The sequence below is a fragment of the Eschscholzia californica genome, unplaced genomic scaffold (assembly GCF_041429995.1).
Source record: "Eschscholzia californica isolate CP2 unplaced genomic scaffold, dmEscCali1.0.p SCAF_1, whole genome shotgun sequence".
NCBI lineage: Eukaryota > Viridiplantae > Streptophyta > Magnoliopsida > Ranunculales > Papaveraceae > Eschscholzia > Eschscholzia californica.
The window spans coordinates 42,441,882-42,462,203 of NW_028238198.1; the positions used below are offsets into that span (position 1 = coordinate 42,441,882).

At 38.1% G+C, this 20,322-nt stretch overlaps 1 protein-coding gene across 1 annotated transcript; it reads left to right on the forward strand.

The window, feature by feature from the left end:
• The first annotated feature begins 403 nt into the window (after positions 1-403).
• Positions 404-3,974, forward strand: LOC147566958 (putative F-box protein At1g30930). Its single transcript, XM_086653551.1, has 3 exons — positions 404-558; positions 2,511-2,598; positions 2,739-3,974. Exons 2-3 carry the CDS (start codon positions 2,514-2,516, stop codon positions 3,821-3,823), a joined length of 1,170 nt encoding a protein of 389 aa, XP_086509677.1. The 5' UTR covers positions 404-558; positions 2,511-2,513; the 3' UTR covers positions 3,824-3,974.
• Positions 3,975-20,322: the final 16,348 nt, after the last annotated feature.

A 20,322-nucleotide genomic window follows, 5' to 3' on the forward strand; every position in this document is an offset into this window, starting at 1 on the left:
TTATCTATCTTTTTATGTTCCCAAACTTTCAAAATCTTCTATTATATGTTCAGAAGTTAATGCGACGATTTCTGTCTATCTTTTGAAGTGGTTAATCAATCTTTTATAGTTTATTGTTTCCAACTTTTAGAAAATTTAAAGTGGTTGATCTATCTTCAAATTAGAGAAGCTTATTCTGGATAAAAATAGTATCAGATTAGAAAACCCGACGCCTGACTTGCCCGAAGCCCGACTAACCCGACACTTTAGCGGGCCTGGACGGGCTTTGATCATAAGATATTTTAGAAAAGCCCGTCCAAAAACCCGAGTGGGCAGTGGAGAAACTTACCCGACCCGTCCGAGTCCGACTCTGACCTACCCGCGGGTGCCCATACCCGCCCGATTCCCACCCCTACCCAATACTGATATTAAAGTGGGTCGGTGTCAAAATCTCCAAATTTTTTCTTCAAAACCCTAGCTCAACGAAGGTTTCTCGTTCTCGACTTTCTTTTCTCTAGCTGATCTGAAGAGGGAGCGCAGCCTTCTCCATCGACCGAGGAAATCAGCAAAGAAACTCAAGTATTCTTCACGAATCCCTCTCTGTAGTTTTCTGTTAATCTTTATCATCATCCCCTCTTGGTTTTTTCTTTTCTCTTATATTTCCTTCATCATCCTCAGATCTTCAGCAGTTTTTTTTTACCTTCAGTAGCTTGTTTCTTGTGAAAACTATGTTATACTCTGGAAATATACTTATAGTTTACACGTTGTAATATGAATAGGCACAAAACAGTTATCTGAATACTTGCATTAATACGATTGAGTAAGATTAGGTTTTTTTTTCATGAATTCAAGGGATAGATTAGTTTTATTTAATTAACTATAGAATCTGAAATAACCTACAAAGAAGTTTTAATTTATAGAGTTTTTTTATAAAATCATATGATGGAGGTATAAGAGTTTGTGATCAGTGGGAACAGTTAAATATCCGATCTGATAAGCTTTTGTTTACACCTTAGTCTTTACTAAATTAACTGCAAGGGGAAAAACTTTTGTTATAACTTTGTAACTCTATAAATTGAAACGGGAAAGCTTTTGTTTGTGATTAGTCAGGAACGGTCACAATCTAACTTTGCAACTCACTGTTTTGTTATAATGCTTTGTAACTGGGGGTTATTCGTTCAGAATTTTTATCAGATCTTCAAAGTTCTTAAGACCTTTAAAGTTTGACGTTATTGGTTTCGACCTTTTTTTAAGAGCTTCGAAGTTCTGTGTTATTGGTTCAGACCTTTATTTAAGAACTTTAAGGTTTTGTGTTATTGATTCAGATCTTTTTTTAAGAACTTTAAAAGAATGCGTTATTTATTTTTTATGAAAAAAATTAACAACTTTTAATAAAAGATCTGACCCAAGGACTTTTCAAGATAAATTTACTTATAAATTTGTCAAATTTAAAGATCTACCTAAACAAGTTGATCTTTGAAATTCCTACTTTGAGTGTACCTAAAAACTATTGTCAAGCCCGTTTGTTTGGTGGTGCGGGGTTTTCTTGTTAGAGTTTTTTTCTGGATTGACTCCTTTAAAGTGTGACCGAATTCTCGCTTCACATATATGTTTTTTTCTTCTTATCTCTTCAGTGGTTATGTTTTTTTCTTTTTTGAGTTTGGACTCCATGAGTAGTTACATTTGAACGACATTGATATCATGATTATAATATGCGATACATCATGAATTTAGATAAACAATATAACTACTGATTTGGAAATCTTGGACCATAAAGAAAGACCCTTAGGGGCATGTAAACCCCTCTATTCTTAGATACACGTTATTTATTGCTTAAATTACATGAGATAAATCTAGGTGATAAACTGCTTCCATGGAGACTCGATCCCAAAACTTCATGGGGCTTAAGAAGGAATGTCCAACCACTAGTCCACTACACCGAAGGGTGGTGGACATCAAATGATTATGTTAATTATTATAAGTTTAGTTATAATCCTAAAGATAATTATATCTGAATTTAATTTGGCTCTATCTTTTAGTTATTTGTAGGTTTACTAATCATATTTTGCCAGCTGAGTCGCTTTTGAAATTTGTGGTTTTTTTGTTAGTTTACCAGTTGTTAATTTTATGTTCCAAAATTTCTTCTCAATTGTTATATTTACCCATCTTTTTCATCAACTTTCCTTATGCAACTTCAATCTCCCTGTCATGTCTATTAGCTTATATATTTGATTTACTTGTAAATGTAAATAGTAGTTGGACTTTTAATATATATTTTGTGTTTGTATCACAAATATTCTACATGTGATGTGAAAGGTTAACACTTAAAATAATTCGGGTACTTTCTGTTTAAGTCATTTATTCAATTTGTTATTTTCAACGCTATCTAGTTATAAAATCATCATGTCGATTAAACTCTCTAATTTCATTTCTAAATTGGGTTGTTTTGTTTTGTTTTCCCTAATTCTATTTGATTTTCATAGTTATTGTTAACTTTTTTATGCTTAAAGAGAACCTAACTTGCCCAACAGACTATGGGGATTTGGCTGGAACTTCTAATGTGTATGGGACGACATGCAAAACATAACGAACCAATCCAATGCACAACTTCTTCTAGTAGTAAGTCTTTTAATAACCATTTTTTTTCTATCGAATGTGTCATTATTCGTATATTTTTCTTCTTAACATTTTATGTTTCTTGGTTTTACTTTATGGAAGACATGATAAAAACATAAGCTAAACAACTTTATCTCTCGTAGGTTCAAATATAAACAAGCTTGATGATAACCTTCTTTGTGAAATTCTTGGGAGACTATCTGCAGAAACTGTTGCTCAATTAATTATAATTAATAAACGATGGTATTCTTTGATTACTAGTCCAGTTTTTATAAGTAGTCATGCTTGTCGGCAGTCTTATCAGGGGCCCTCTCAAATCATTGTACGTGGTGGATCTCATGGGGGCATTGAGTATTTGCGTTTTGATCTCCCCACAGTTACCCTTAAAACTATCCCTCTAGGCCTACCTTGCGAAATATTTCGTGTTTATTGTTGTAGCCATGGGCTGACCCTTCTTGAGTGTGATGCTGACGATGCCCCTCAAATTTACATATGCAACGCTTTCACGAAAAAGATCCTACGCATTCCATATCCGAAGGCTAAAGATGTAAATCTTACAGATTTTCTCTTTGGGTTAGTTGTCGATCCAGTTGACTTGGCTTTTCGTAACCACTATAAGGTGGTTTTTGGTTACGGAAAAGAGGTAAAGGATAAAGAGTTGTGGAGGTTCAAGATTTTTACATCAGATACAATGCGTTGGAGAGATTCTAAAGAGACAATAACTTGTGAACACACTGATTGGTCAGTATATATGTATGGTTCTTATTCTGTTTGTATTAAAGGAGTATTATACTGGCACTCTTTATCAGGATTTATTGTTGCATTTGATGTGAATAAAGAGAGGGGTTACACTTTTAAAGCACCACAAGAGGTTCCTTGTTATCGTATTAGACAAATACGTACTTGGGTTGGAGTTGTAGAAGATCGACTTAATTTTGTTATCCAGTACGGGGGTGAAGCGATAATTTCAGTGCTCTATGATGATTACGAGAATAAGACTTGTTGGGTTACAAAGAGAATTAAGTTAATGTGTGATGGGTTCTCTTGGCCATTTTTTTATGATGGTGAGCTACTGGTTTTATATTCGAAAAGTTGGATGCTAACTGAAAACAATTCCCAAATGGGAGTATATAATGTTCGAACGGGTTCGTTGGTCATTAAACAAGGTATAGCTTATCGTATTCCTTTTCTGGCTAAACCGACTGCAAGTACCCTGTTCAGATTGTAATTTAAGACGGATGGGTCTGAAGTTTTTTTTATTCTAGAATTAGAAACTATTCACTTCATTCTAGTACTTGTTTTATTAAAGATTATGAATCTCTAGTTAGTATACATGTTCAAGATATGGTAGTAGCAATAATCATCTAGTCTTTCTTTGACGTTTTGTTTTTCAAATTTCCTTCGCCTTGTTTTCATTTGCTTTCCTTTGCTAGTAACTATTTAAACTCTTGACCTTGTTGTAGAGGAAAATATATTGGCTTAGCGGTGTAACTAGAATGCTTAATAGAATGGATGTAACAACTGAGTTTGTGTTCAAAACCTTGTAAAACTTCAAAATAATCTGAATAGATATAGCATTTGCTATTTGCATTTGTGTCGAAAAGGATACTTATTCTATACCCAACTCTTCTATATCCGTTCTCCTTGTGAATTGGTAAACAAGGAGGTGACAAGCAACCAACGTTTAGCTTCTTGTTGATGCTTGAGAATGTTCTGGACAGAGAAGTTGAAGTGTTTATTTGGCAGCATTCTCGACTTGTCCAATGTCCGAACTCTTTTAAGGTGTTATGTGTATCAGTATCTATCTAATGTTTTCTATTTGAATCCCAGCAATACTCAGTCCTCTTCTTCATCTCTACCAAATAATCTTTTTCCAAGGGTTACCTTTTGTTACATGATTGATCACTTTTACTTGATTACTAGTTCTTATCTTATGTCTCTACGACCTAATATTCTTATCTTCCCCTTGTGATGGTTCAAAGATTTATTGATATTTGGTCTGGCCAAAGGCACCCGTCAGAATTGTTATTCACGCCCGGTGTTTGTTAGTACCGGATACGGCGGTTAGGCACCCAGTGGTCGAGCCTCCCCCCTTTGACTACCGTAGTTACTGCTTCTCCTTGTTCTTCTTCTCATTGTCATCACGAAAACAACCTCAATTGCAAATTTCTCATCATCGATCCACAACGAGCAGTTAGAGAGACAAAGAAGCTTGTTTTCAAGAGTGAAAGAAAGTGAAACCATAATGGAAAGAACCTAAACACCAAACCAACATTGATCCACGATGAGGAGTTATAAGGAGAAAAACCTTGATTAAAAGGTCTCCTCTTATCGAAATCTTGGACTTGTCAGTCCGCGACTTATCGTACTGTGTCCCTTGCACCCGGGTGCAAATTGGTGTTTGGGGGCAAAGAAGATTGTCTTGCTTGGTGCAAATAACATTTGGTCAGGGCCCTGTTAACCTAAGTATGATGGAAATTTAAGGGACCTCTGTCATTGGATCAATGGATCCTACTAACCCGAGATCGGGCGGGTTTTCGGGCAGTTGAAGCGGGGGTCTCAGACGGGTATAATGGGTCGTGACCAGGGTATAAGGCCTTACTCGAGTCCCGATCGCTTCAATCCGAGTTCCCGGATCGCGACTCGGGTATAATGCTTTACCCGAGTCCCGACCGCTTTAATCCGAATTTTCGGGTCTGGTAAGTTCGAGTCGAGCTTCTTTCGGTCGACGGGTCCTCACAGACCGTATGGTTAGGGCAGGGTCTTGGGTTTTCAGACCATTTTGCAACCCTAATTGATACTGTTGGAAAAACCTTTCTATTTTCTTCTCAACCTAGGACTCTTAAGTGAATTGGTCGAGTAGAGGATGGTTGGGAACACATTGCTTTACCCTTCACCTTGCCCGAGTATGTTATCTTCACCATTGGTTACACCCTCGAGCAAGTCACCAAGTTCTCTGCTCATCTTCCCAGAAAAGAGCTCATTTGCAGTTAGTTATCTTGGGAGTATTTGGAAGCAGACATTGCGTCCTCTAGGTTAATTGGGGTATGGAAAAAAGAGCATTTAGGAGAATGGTAGATGTAGATTGTTGCGGAAGCGTTCAAGTAATATAATCTACCATTAAAATTATGATAAAATAACTAAACAAATTAATAAAATAATGATAAAAAAGATAAAGTTTATTAATAATAAACTCGGTTGATAAAATTCAAAAATGTAATATAAAGATAAACTCAAATCCCTTTTGTAGGGTTTAAATATTTGTAAATATGCTTTAACTAGGAAATAAATAACTTTTAAACTCTTCTTGATAACTATGAACCTAAACTCTTCTTGATAACTATGGAAATGCTAAATGTACAAAGAATCTTTGACAAAATTCTTGACAAAATGCTAAGTGAACGGTCCCGATCAAAGTCAAACTTTGAAAAACTTTGATCAACTTTTGTCTTTTAGCGAAAATGAGTCATTAAGTCAAGAATTTTGTCAAGGATCTTGTACATGTAGCACTCCCGCCCTAAATTATCTCATAAAAAAAACTATTAACCTAAATAGACTTCTAAAAATAAGGGAACTTTCTAAAACTTGAACTCTGTAGAAACTTGTCAAAAAAAAACTCACTAGGGCTTGGTTGTGTATTGCGGACTGGCCCATTAGGTAGATGGTCTCCATCATACTCCTTTTTTAACCTTCCTTTAAGGTTGATGTTACCCCATATGATGATATCGACAAGGTGATCCTTAACTCCCATTTGGCACGAAAGATGCCGACAATCCGAAGAAGACAAATATGACCTAAGTCCGAAGTAAAACTGAAACCAATGATGTCAAAAGTCTCTCAAAGAAATAATAGTGAATAAAAGGCTAATAAGTTACAACATCTCCCATCATCTTGTAACCAGAAGAAGAAGAAGAACAAAAACACCATATTTCTTTGAATAGAAAAATCACCCATGAATATCTTCTAACCCATTATACTTGAAGCCTGTTATAACTGAATGGGGTTTGTTATCACGAAATCAAGTATTCCAAGAAAAGCAATAGGAAATAAAGAACAATCACCTTATAGAACACAAGAGATTTACGTGGTTCGGTTGGTGGGACCTACTCCACGGCGACAACGACGCGATGATTTCCACTATGATAAACAAACAAGTTACACAAGAGATTCGTGAGAATTTGACCCAGATATCTACTAAGGTTTTAGTTTATATATCCACGAAAACCCTAATCCCACCGACACACCGCCTCACCGACTCTCTCTTTTTAAATCTGAAATACACATGGATACACTAACACTAATGACCGACATAAGTTCTGCCCCGCATTCCAGCTCTGTCTCGGAGTCCAGCTCTGCCTCAGAGCCCTGCTTCGCATGCCAACTGTGTCTCAGTAATTACCATTGCCTTGTAAGTGGTTTGGCGGGTTGTAAATTGATGTGACATGAAAATGTCACATTTGGAGAGCCTAACTTAGACTAATTAGTCATTTTCGAGTGTTATCGATAATATTTTATGTGTTTTTCTTGTTAGGTATCATTTTTGGAGTTAAACACGTAATTTGGAATAAAGATAACGAATTATCACTATCATTTCATGTGCCGAAAACGATAGGAAAAGATTTCAAGCAAATCAAATGACAAGTAGAGGCAATGACGAGTCCGACGGTGAAAACGGAAGTCAATTCCGAGTTCGGACGAGGAAGTTGTGAAAGATGGAAGCCAAGGTCTTTTCTTGAAGGCACCTCTTGATTTCTAAATCAAGACCAAGTTCAAGCCCAAAGCCCACAAAAGAAAAGAAGAAGAACAAGATAAGGAAGAATCTTGGAGGCACCCTCTTTATGGATCCAAGTCAACAAAGTCTAAATGAATTGACTAAGTCTTGACCTAGGGTTTTAGTTGTGTAGGACTATTCATCTTCTTCTTCATTCATCAAAAAAACACACAACTTGGAAGAGAGAGAGAGGCTAAAGGGGCTAGGGTTTGTGAGTGGTTTGGAAGAGAGTTTGAGCTAGAGAGAGAGCAATAGGAAGAAGGAGTAGCCGGCCTTGCTTGGTCGGCCAAGCTAGGCCGGCCGAGCTAGGCCGGCACAACAAGAGCTCGAGCAGCACCATGGAAGCTGCTCTCGGGATGGCCATGGGAAGCACGCACCAGCAGCAAGAACGGTGCATCCCTGTGCACGGAACGGCAGCAGCTATCGGGCGTGCACAGGAGCACCTTCCGGGACGCATCAGCAGGAGCTCCGGGCTGCATTCACGGGAGCTGCTGCTGCTCACGAGAGCACTAAGACGGATGCGACCAGCAGCTTCCTTCTCATGCACGGGAAGCTTCCAACACGGCTGCAGCTCGGAACGGCCAGATGCTTAGGGTTTTGGCCGGATCTAGGGATTTGGCCGGATTTAGTCACCTTCTTTGGCCGGAGTTTTCTAGGGTTTCCGGCCACTTTCTTGGCCGGAAAACTTAGGGCTTTTGCTCCCCATGTCTTGATCTAGCTTCCCATGTGGTTTGATTTGATTTTGGTTGAAGATTGCTAGAGAGAGAAAGCTAGGGTTTAGCTTTAATGGAGGTTTGTGATAAATGGAGAAGATGATGGTGGTCGCTATGGGGAACCCAGAATTTGCTAAGGGGAGATCGACTGCACCTTAGAGACTCATATTTTCCGACGATCTTAGCCTCGAACCACATCGGAAAAGGGGGATTCTCTCATCATTTTCTTTCCATTTCTTATTCAATCACCATGTTTAGCTAACCTTAGTGTGTCGATTATATGAGATGAAATGTGATGAATTCGTGATTATGTTTAATATGATTTGATTATAAATTGATGTTCATTTATTTCGATTATCGTTTCGATCGTATTTTCATGTGTCTTGTCAAGCACTTCGCATAGTTAATAGACGAAACGAAGTATTCGATATCGATCGTAGTCTAGGTCATAATTTCATGTGTCTTGTCATGCACTTCACATAGTTAGGCGACTAGAAGACACTTTCGTTGACTCGAGATTAACCGATTAGGAGTTTGTTTGACTAAGTATGATCTCCGGATATACGTAGTACTTAGAAACATCTACATTAGGAGTCGAACATCGATTATACTTCGACACATTAAATCGGACTACACGTAGTCATAGGTTATTCATTATGGATTCCCGGACTTCGACACCTCTCTCACTTATTTGTTGCCCGAATCGAGTCTTACCGTCTCCCGACTCTTGTTCCTCCGACACTTCTCTCGAATCTCTCTCGCCCGTTTACTTTCTTGTTTAGTTTTACTTGCTTTAATCTCTTATTGTTTATTCATCATAATCCCCCAATTATCCTTGTTTTCTTCCTTTTAGTCTAAGTTAGCATTTAATATCTAAACCTACGGATAAGACCCTTCGTTATCTGAACCGCCTTCCTATCCTTGGATCGACTCCGGTTTTACCGGTTACTACTTGATACCTCCGCTTGGGTGTGCAACCTTTTCGGGTGCATCATAAATCAGGTTAGATATCAGCCCATAAAAATATGCACTATATGCTTCGAAATTATATTGTATACACCATACATGGCCATACTCGAATCAAAACACAAAAAAAGTCCCAATCACCCAAATTTCTAGGGTTTAAAAGTGATGAAATATATTTTAGGGCTCAAAATTAATTGATTAATAGGGTTTAGAATCTGTTTGCCTCTCTTGGGGAGGATTAATGCATGAAGAAACTTGCTTTGGACGTCCCATTGTAAGAGCTTTAAGAGATTTTACTGATTTCTAGGGTTTAGATTGTGTTTACCCTCTTTATCTCTCTAAGTTTATTTCTGATTTCAGAAAAATAACGTAGTAGGGGTCGGAGATTTGAGGAAGATAAGTAAGAGGCGATATGGAGAATGAAGAACAAAAAAACTTGGTTGAAGTTATGGAAAATTGGAGATGAGTAAAGAAAGGAGAGGAAATAAGGGGTTTTTTGCCTTTTTTGAAGAGAAGATGAAAGAGAGGAGGGAAGAAGAAAGAGGATTGGAAGGACTTGAAATAAAAAGTTCGAAAATTTATTACTTAAAACTAATTTTTGTGAAATCTGAAACAACGTACATCCTCAAGGTTTAGAAGATATTGTTCAAATCTTAAGAGAACACTGAAATCTATTGTGTCTTCAAGCTATAGATTCAGGTAACCTACTCACAACCTTCTACATCTCTTTAATTCATCAAATAGAGATCTTGTGCTATTTTCATTATTTGTTTTCTTCATAATTTCTATGCATGATTAATGGAATTCCATCAAACAGTATCAGAGCCTCTGTTTGTTTGGATTTATGAGATGTTTAAAGTATTTTATTCATCACTTTTGTGCTGAATTTTCATTTAACATAAAATATCAGGAAATATCGTTGGTTTAAACCGCTTATTTGTTGGTAGTTGTTATTTTTTTTGAAGAGATTTAAATCTCTTAGTTTTTTGGTAGTTGTTATTTCTAATTTTTTTTTAAAAAAAGATCTCGTAGGAAATCCTTTCCATTTTTTGGATATCTTTAAGAAGTTTGTTTGTTTTTAAGATAATTGAAGTTCTAGAAAATATTTGGGAGATCTTATTTTGAAAAGATTATCAGTAACTACCTTTCATATTTTTAACTACTCTATGATCTTCAAAAGATTTCTATCTTCTTAGGTTTCTATTGGGTGAGATAAACTATAAGTAGTTATTCTTTCCTCCTCTCCCATAATCTCTTCGTTGAATACTAATTGGTTAACGGATATTTTAGGTAGATTGTATCATAAGCAATTTGAAGTATTATCTTCCCAGTTAGGTTCATTAGAGGGAAAATCAAGAATTGGTTAGTATAATTTTGTTTTCAAGATTCTGTCAACTATTTCGGTCTAGAGAGAAATATTGATTAGATATTAATTTCTCCCTTTCTTAATCTCTGTTATTCGGTTCTTTATAGAGAAAATTAAGTATCACTTTCCCTTGACATAATGGTTACTCCATTTTATATTTCATCTCTGGTTATGTTTATTTGTTAGTTTTTAAGAATTTGGAGAATCTATAACTCCCCATTGATGCACCCGAAAAGGTTGCACACCCAAGCGGAGGTATTAAGTAGTAATCCGGCAAAGCCGGGATCGATCCAAGGATAGGAAGGTAGCTTGGATATCGAAGGGTCTTTTCCCTCGGTCTAGATATTAAAAGCTAACTTAGACTAAATAGGAAAGGAAACAAAGATAAATGGGGGTTTTAGATTGAATAAGTAATAAGAGAAGAAAACGAGTAAAACTAAACTAAACAATCAATGTAAACGGGCGAGAGAGATTCGAGAGAAGTGTTGGAGGAACAAGAGTCGGGAGGCAACAAGAGTTGGGAGACAAATAAGTGAGAGAGGTGTTGAACCGAGAATCCGATAATGATAAACCTACGACTACGTGTAGTCCGATCTAATGTTCCAAAGTAAAATCGATGTTCGACTCCTAAGGTGATGTCTATAAGCACTACGTATATCTGGAGATCATACTTAGTCAAACAAACGTCATAATCGGTTAATCTCGAGTCAACGAAAGTGTTGTCTAGTCGCCTAACTATGTGAAGTGCATGACAAGACACATAAAAATATGACTTAGACTACGATCGAAATCGAATACTTCGTTTCGCCTATTAACTATGTGAAGTGCTTGACAAGACACATGAAAATACGATCGAAACGATAATCGAAATAAATGAACATCAATTTATAATCAAAACATCAAATCATATTAAACATTATCACGAATCCATCACATTTCATCTCATATAACGACACACTAAAATTAGCTAAACATGGTGATTGAATAAGAAATGGAAAGAAAATGATGAGAGAATCCCCCTTTTTCGATGTGGTTCGAGGCTAAGATCGTCGGAAAATATGAGTCTCTAAGGTGCAGCCGATCTCCCCTTAGAAAATTTCTGGGTTCCCCATAGGGACCACCATCATCTTCTCCATTTAGAACACAACCTCCATTAAAGCTAACCCTAGCTTTCTCTCTCTAGAAATTTCTTGTCCAAAATCAAATCAAACTACATGGGAAGCAACATCAAGACATGGGGAGCAAAATCCCTAAGGTTTCCGGCCAAGAAAGTGGCCAGAAACCATAAGAAAATCCGACCCAAGAGACAAGAAATCCGGCCAAGAAACATGGAGGTTCCGGCCACATAGGTGTTGTCCCGGCCGTGTACATCCATCCCGAGTTGCTGTCGTGTTGTTCGCGCGTCCCTAGTGCCGTCCCGAGCGAGACCCACACAGTCCGAGCTTGTTGCCGGCGTGAAGCTGCTGTCCCGAGCAGATCTGCTGCTGTCCCGCGCAGCTCCAGCTGCAGCCACGTCCCTGGTCGCTTCCCGAGCAGCTGCTAGTGCTGCAGCCCGAGCTGCTGCTCGGCCTGGCCGGCCCTAGCTTTGGCTGGATCCTCCTTCTTCCTCTCTCTTGTCTTTCTCTTCAAACCCTCTCTTTCAAGCTCTCTCTCTAGCAACCAAGAACACCAACCCTTGCCACCCTTTTTCTCTCTTGTTTCTTTCCCAAGCTAGAAGATGGTGAATAGTAAACTCTAACTTGTGTTTTCTACTCAAACCCTAAGGTCCTTTGACTTAGTCAACTTCTTTAGACTATGTTGACTTGGATCCATAAAGAGAGGGTTCCCATATAATTCTTCTTTGTCATTCTTCCTTGGGCTGTTGGGCTTTGATTTAGAAACCAAGAGAGGGCCTCCATCCTTGTCTCTACATCTTCAAATTCTCACAAAGGACTAGAAAACCCTCGGACTTCTTTCTTTGATATCTTCCCCGTCCGAACTCCGAACTGAATACCGTTTTCATCGTCGGACTCGTCATTGACTATACTTGTCATTTGATTAACTTGAAGTCTTTTTCTCTCATTTTCGGCACATGAAATGATAGTGATAATTTGCTCATTTTATTCCGAATCACACGTTTAACTCTAAAATAAGTACCTAACATGAAAAACACATAAAATATTATTGAAAACACTCGAAAAGGACTAATTAGTCTAAGTTAGGCTCTCCAAATGTGACATTTTCGTGTCACATCAAGATCCCAAAACTTAAACATGGCTAGTCCTCGAGCAAATAAAACAAAATAAAAGTCTAACTCATCGGAGGCATCCCGGTTGCATTTAGCGTATGTAACAAGCCTTTGAACCCCTAGGTTGCCCCTAAAGGACGAGTGTCGTCTTGTGAGGGTTTCCATAGATGACACCCACAAACATCGTGGTTTCAAATACACAATGGTCCAAAATCCAAATCATAGATAAACATAGTTCATATAGTAAAGGGTTTAAGCATGTCAATGCTTAATGAATCAAGTAAATAAGCTCTTGTAAAAGCTAAAGGCCCTTTCACTAATGATCTTACCCTAAAGTGCTAGTGTCATACCATAATGAGCAACATCTATGTTCCGAAGTAACAAAACCTTGATTCCTAAGTTAGTACATTTCGCCTCGACTTCGGCCTCACGGACATACACTCCAAATATGAAATCACTCAAGAATGGTTCACTCGTATGTGTGAGTGTGATCACTAACATTGACTCAACACATAAAAAGGGGTGAGGAGAACATTTTGGAACGAATGATCTTCCAAAAGGAATTAGCCACTAAATAGAGTGGGGAAGCTCACTCGCCCTTCTCACCCATTCTACTTTCTAAGAATGCCTTCTAAAGGTTAACGGATATTAGAAATGGATGATGATGGTGGATTCCCGAGAATGTCGAACTCTTCATGATAGAACCTCTTAAGTATTTCCACATTCGTTTCTTGCTTCGAATACTTATTCATGAACATACACACAAACACACATATATACAATCACATCACTCACACAAAAGAGCTAACATGCTCAAACATAACATAAACAACTTTATTTATCATTCATTTTTTTTTCTTCTTGTCTTTATTTTTTTTTATTTTTTTTTCATTCCTTTTTTTTTATAACACAAATACAAACAACCAAAACAAAATAAAACACACACAACTCTATTCTTGCAATCAACTTTTCATTCCATTCTTGCTTTTGACATTCTTCATTATTTCTTCACATGTCTTCATTCTCGGGATATAAGATGATGGATGGTGATGGAGTATCCGCCTCCCTCTAGTTGGCATTCTCATCGGGTTTCATAGACTACAAGGACAAGGTTAATTCGCTATCCTAATGTCACTCCTAGTGGATAAGGAAGTTGAGCACACGAGATCAAATGAGCTCTTTTAATAGGTACGAGGTTGAGTTGCTCTTCATTCTACTCAGAGTTAGCGCGGAAGAGCACACTCGAAGGACAATTTAGGCTTTGAGCACTCACATGGGTTAAGTCTCCACTAATGACTACTCTAGGTTTCTTAGAGATGTTTCTTCTTCACTAAGATGTTACTCCCATAGTATAACACAAACACTCAAAGACTCGACTTTCATGTAAAGACCATTAGTAATCACAAAACTCATCAACTCGACACATATGCATCAACATTTTTAAAACCATCACTACAATCACATGCAAATCTGCTCAAAATGTTCAAAATTTTCAAATTTTGGCTAATTTGAACCCTTTTGTCTTCGAAACCCATGGTCATGCATTGGTTATGGTCATATCCCGCATCCCAAAACTTAAAACTAACATTGATCTCAATGTTCTAAGCATACACTCACCAAAAGATAAAGAGGCACATCAATTTAAAGAGAAGAGTGGAGAGATATTACCATAACCGAAGGAGATAAAAAATGATACTACCAAGGCTCATGTATAAAGAGGTTCAAAGTTGATGCCAAGCTCATGCCATCCCCAAACTTGGAACAAACCACGCCTTAGAAGTAAAACATATAAGAAATGCTCCTAAAATATCCAAAAATATAATGAGAATGAAGCACATAAAAAGCAAGATCATATAAAATGACCACTCACGCGGGATCACTCGATTGCATTTAGCTATGCAATTAGCCTTTGATTATCTTGTTTTCACACAAGAGCACGAGTTATGTCTCGCGGAGGGTTTCCAGAGATGCTACCCACAAACATCAAGACCCATCTTAATCGGCTAACGATCATATAGCAAAAGACGAAAGATTTGGGGGTCAACCCAAAGAAAACTATATACAAATTGTAATCGTCTCACAACTATGCACAAGCTATAACGTGCAAGTGAGACGAAAAGTGAAAAGAAGGCATCCCCAAACTTAGTGGATGCACGGTCCACTAAGTTAGCATAAATGCTAGGGGCGACGACTAAAAAGTCGTCAAAAGGATCGACATATAGGTGAAGTGGGAGGAGGCCAGTCGAAGGCAAGTAGTCAAACTCAAGCTTAGGGGATAAAACATCCACTAAGTCCCTAGACATGCTAGGAAAGACGTCCGAAGTGTCCCAAAAGGGGTCAACAACCAAGTCTGAGATCATGTGGAAGGTCGAACTAAACTCTAAGGGTAAGGCAATAGGCTCGGGGACCAAGTCAAGGTCCGTGGTTTCCTTAGGTAAATAATCCAACAGGCTATCCATTATCTCGCTAAATTCTATGTCGTCGACGTCCTTAAAGGCATCTGGAGCTTCAAAGTTGGTTACAACACCATTCCTTCCCAATATGGCATCTAAGACTGCCTCCTCACAAGTGTCAAAATTTGGAAATTTCATAATAGTTTCATACCCAAACATCTCATGACGTGGTCGATCAATACTAATAGAACTACTGTCCTCATGAAGTGACAAATTCACACATGAAGGTGTGGTCATCTCAAATTCTTGTCGATAGTCTCGAAGACTCTTACGGGGTTGATTACCCTCATACTCATAATCCCTAAAACCATATTCATGACGTGTCTCACCGACTCCATACATCCGTCGATATTCACCCATGGTCATCCTAGGTCGGTCAGGCTCAACTCGCCTATTCCTATCACTAGTCGGACCATTCCTATATAAGTTTGAGTAGTCCTGATGACTTGTAGATGGTCGACTAGTGTTGGAAAGAGTTCGCATAAGGTCATTCTCATCAAATGACCAACTTGCCATGATCTCACAATATTCAAGGATACTAACACACAATCGCAAAAATGGGAACAAACACTTATAGAACTAAACAATCACACACAAGTAAAAAGGATGAGATAGAATGCGATACTATCGAGTGCTCCTCTCGTTTCGTTCGTCTTTCTTCGTAAGCTTCTCGAATCCTTCATTTTCCTTCGCCTTTATGTCACTTTTGGCTCCTTTCTTGTAATGGTACCTAAAAGAAAATGAACTTAAGAAAGTACAAAATAAAATAAAGACGTCTAAGAAGCAAATAACACTAAACTAATGAACAAAACAACTAACGCTATCCAAACTACTAAACCTATCCTCGGCAGCGGCGCCAAAAACTTGATGCACCCGAAAAGGTTTCACACTCACGTGGAGGTATCAAGTAGTAATCCGGCAAAGCTGGGATCGATCCAAGGATAGGAAGGTAGCTTGGATGTCGAAGGTTCTTATCCCTCGGTCTAGATATTAAAAGCTAACTTGGACTAAATAGGAAAGGAAACAAAGATAAATGGGGGTTTTAGATTGAATAAGTAATAAGAGAAGAAAACGAGTAAAACTAAACTAAACAATCAATGTAAACGGGCGAGAGAGATTCGAGAGAAGTGTTGGAGGAACAAGAGTCGGGAGGCAACAAGAGTTGGGAGGCAAATAAGTGAGAGAGGTGTCGAACCGAGAATCCGGTAATGATAAACCTACGACTACGTGTGGTCCGATCTAATGTTCCAAAGTATAATCGATGTTCGACTCCCAAGGTGATGTCTATAAGCACTACGTATAATCGGTTAATCCCGAGTCAACGAAAGTGTTGTCTAGTCGCCTAACTATGTGAAGTGCATGACAAGACACATGAAATTATGACTTAGACTACGATCGAAATCGAATACTTCGTTTCGCCTATTAACTAAGTGAAGTGCTTGACAAGACATGAAAATACGATCGAAACGATAATCGAAATAAATAAACATCAATTTATAATCAAAACATCAAATCATATTAAACATAATCACGAATCCATCACATTTCATCTCATATAATTGACACACTAAAGTTAGCTAAACATGGTGATTGAATAAGAAATGGAAATAAAATGATGAGAGAATTGAAGGGGTTTACTAGGGTATCTCATGCACCTAATTGTCTAGTGTTGGTAGCGGAATCTCAAACATCTCTATGTTTAACACTAGTTTCCAGGATCTATACATGAACATACCAGTGAACTAGATTGGAAAGATGATTACCTCTTAATCGCTTTCCCACAAACTAAATCCCGACCAGTATTCGAAAGGTAAGACCTCCAAGTGTAGCTCCTTTACTTGAGACACCGAGTAATGACTTGAACTTTCTCTTTTCAGTCAGCTAGGACCTTTTTGAAGGTTGAGATGAAGAACTCCTTATTCTTGACTAGATACTTGAGAAAACTCCTTTTCTCTCTCTCTCTCTGAGATGTATATACTGAAACTCTTTCAGGCTCTCAGAAAAGCTCTCAAGCTGACTCTCTCTTTAGGTTGTATAATTAGGTATATATAGAAATCCCTAGAAGAGGTATTACACTCAAACTAGGATTCCTAAAACCTAATTATAAGGCAACACCCAAAATACCCTATTTAAGGTTATTTGAAGTGGCCGGCCAACATAACCCTTTATGGGCTCCCTTGGCCGGCCCACTTAGGGCCTAACCGGCCATCACATGGCCGGCCCTATTGCCTAGGTCGGCCATCACATGGCCGGCCTACCTAAAGCCTTTCCGGGCCTCCCTTTTGGGCCCGGACATGTTTGTATCTCTTCGGACTTCTCCGAATCTATCTAGACTTACCAATAATGGATCCAATCCATTTATTTGCCATTCTCCTTCTAGTCAATTCTCTCCGTTCAAATCATTACTCTGATGTGTAACCCATGTAGGATCCGGTCTATGTTAGCCGCGAATCAACTCCTTGATCCGACGATCGTAGTTGGCTTCTAGCTAAGCATTACGACCCCTAATTGGACCGGACTAATGATCTTCCGAGTAAGGTCATTAAGATCCTATTCGCCAAATTGTACGCATTGCATCCTTGGTCGAAGGACACTCCTTCGGAAGGATACCATTCCTTCAGACCGAGGCAATATATCCTTCAGTCTCCCACTTGTACTTAGAACAAGTGCAATGCTCGATTCCCATGTTTTTTCGTATCCCATCTGATATGTCATATTCATCAGACTCTCTTGATCCCGAGAACAACTTCCAATCCTAACTATTAACTCTTAATCCGTTTGAGCACGGCCATGCATTTTTCAGTTGTTTCTCATCAAGTGGCCCGGAGATACTTTATCCTGATTTTACTCAGGAAAACAAATTCCATTCTTGTACTCCCACTCAATTTCATGTCTATCCTGTCTCCCCCAGTATTCCGTTTTTATAACCACTTTTTACGGATGGCGTTTAACGGTACCAAAGTTCGACATTCCTTCCATAAACTGAGTGAGTACTCATGTTTTGAGGAATCTCTCCAATTTGCTTAAATGAGAGTTATGACAACTTACAACTTCAACTCTTGAAGTACTCTTATTCGGCGGGTTTCCAGTGTATCAACTATACACCCATGAAGTTGACCTTTGAATACTCCTATTCCCATAGCCCAAGAAACAGCGCTATCTTGTCAATCACTCATGGTAGTCTTCTTAAGTCATTATTGTCCAATTAATGACCTGGACCAGGGATAGTAAGATGGTGTGCTTCCATGTTCACTTAGTAGGGTTTCTTTTATTAGATCACGTATCTAATAAACTTAGTTGGAACACTCCATCCTTTTGGATTGTCGTCTAAATTCTAAACCATAATTTAGATGACGAAATAAACCCGATTTATTTCGGATAACAAGAGTCTGTAAAATTTGAGCACCCGCGTGAACTCCTTCACGTTCTCAATTTTACAAGTCTTCTTAGGATGCTTCTTCCTTGATCCTAATTCCTTAGATTCGAGCATCTCCATGATCGTTCTAAGGTGACAGTTTAGTTTCCTCTTCACTTTGCTTTGTTATTATCTTGCTTTCGAACCCTTCGTAAGCTTTTATGATAATATCAGTTTCTCCCACTGAAATTAGTACTTCCCAAGTTCTGATTTTACTTTCTTATCTAGTACAGTTAGTAACGACTCCCAGCATGAAAAACTCTTTTCCACCTGTTTGCCCTTCCTAAAAGATTCCTATCTTTATTTTCGGAAGATTACTTTTATGACTTTCTTCAATCTTCTGACTTGTATGGGTGACGACATCTTTTGTACTCCAAGTACTTCTCAGATGTTCGGGTAAACAACAAACATCTCATGATCGTTCTTATGTTTTCAAACATAAGTGTCTCTCCCATGTTCATCACGCGAGCTGGGTAGAATTTCTCTCCAAGAGATCTTCTTATTCAGACCTCTTCAAAACTCCTTTTGAATGAGTCTTTATCATCCTTTGGTCTATCTCCATAGACTTTGATGCCCATAGTTAATCAACCCTCGCCTTCTGTCCTCTCGAGTATGTCTCCTACATACGGGACATGAAAGCTTGTTTCACTCCCACTTACCTTCTTGTCGCACAAGATTTGACCATCCTTACTCTTATCTCTTTGGATTTCCGGTCCAATTTCAGAGTGGTTTCTGCTATAGTCCATTTGAATCTTCTCAAGACTCATTGGGGTTTTTGAGTAACCTTCTTAACTCCTTAAGAAGTTTCTAGGCGATATTCCCTTTTTTCAAGGCGACATCCCTCGTCTCGTAAGGCGAGTAACTCCTTACTCCCTTTTGTTTTAAGGCAAGTAACTCCTTACTCCCTTTGTTGCTCTTTATCGAATTCTATTCGATTTTTCCTCCCACTTGTATTCTTTGAAGGACCCTCCTTTTAATGAAGACACCATCGAGAGCAACAATCTCATTATGTTTCGATGATTTGTGAGAAAACCCCGTTCTTCTTTTCGAAGGACTTTTGTCTAACACGCTTTAGACATTAGAATAATTGACTAGTTTTTAGAACTCCTAAAAAGAATATCCATATTCATATGGACTCAATTATTCACTATAGCTTTTCTAGGTTTTTAGTGGGTTGGCAGATTCGTATTAGACTTTTATATTTTTGGAAGATCGATGACTATTGAAGTTATGATCTCATCATATTCTTTAGTCACTTAGACCCACTTCTCGATTTAGGATTTGTTTCCAAAACTTCTCCAAAATCTAGTCTTAAGTCCATTCTAATCACCTTAATCGTAGACTTTTATGTCTAACATGAGTTTCTACGATTAACTGAACTCTGTTCCCTCACGAGAATTCTTGTCAAATTTCTTCGTCCAAACCATGATTGACTATTGTTGAGAGATACGTGACCAAACAACTTTAGTTTCATTCTTGTTCTTTCAAGCTTATTTGACAAGATTAGAATGACTAAGTCGGATCATTCGGTATAATTCCTTAAAAGTTTAAATAGGCTCTTTTAAGAACATCATAAAATATCTAATATTTTATTCACTCCCATAATCTCATTACAGAGTCAATGTTCTGAAAAGAAAAAGAATACTAAAACTGCCTTAAAGTATTGCCTATCGAGTCTATGATCCTTCTTCAGCTTTTCCAGCAACTCTTGCCTTCTTAGCTTTTGACAGGTTCATCTCCTCTTCAATAAATACTCAGCTCCCCCTTGCTCCTGTCATTCATAATGATAAGAGTCTTTTAGGTATCACATACCTTG

What these genes read in the sequence shown, in the direction of transcription:
- LOC147566958 (XM_086653551.1), top strand. Translation starts at nt 2,514, where the DNA reads ATGGGGATTTGGCTGGAACTTCTAATGTGTATGGGACGACATGCAAAA. An exon ending in ATGCACAACTTCTTCTAGTA is followed by an intron (nt 2,599 to 2,738) that starts GTAAGTCTTTTA and finishes TATCTCTCGTAG; the next exon opens with GTTCAAATATAAACAAGCTT.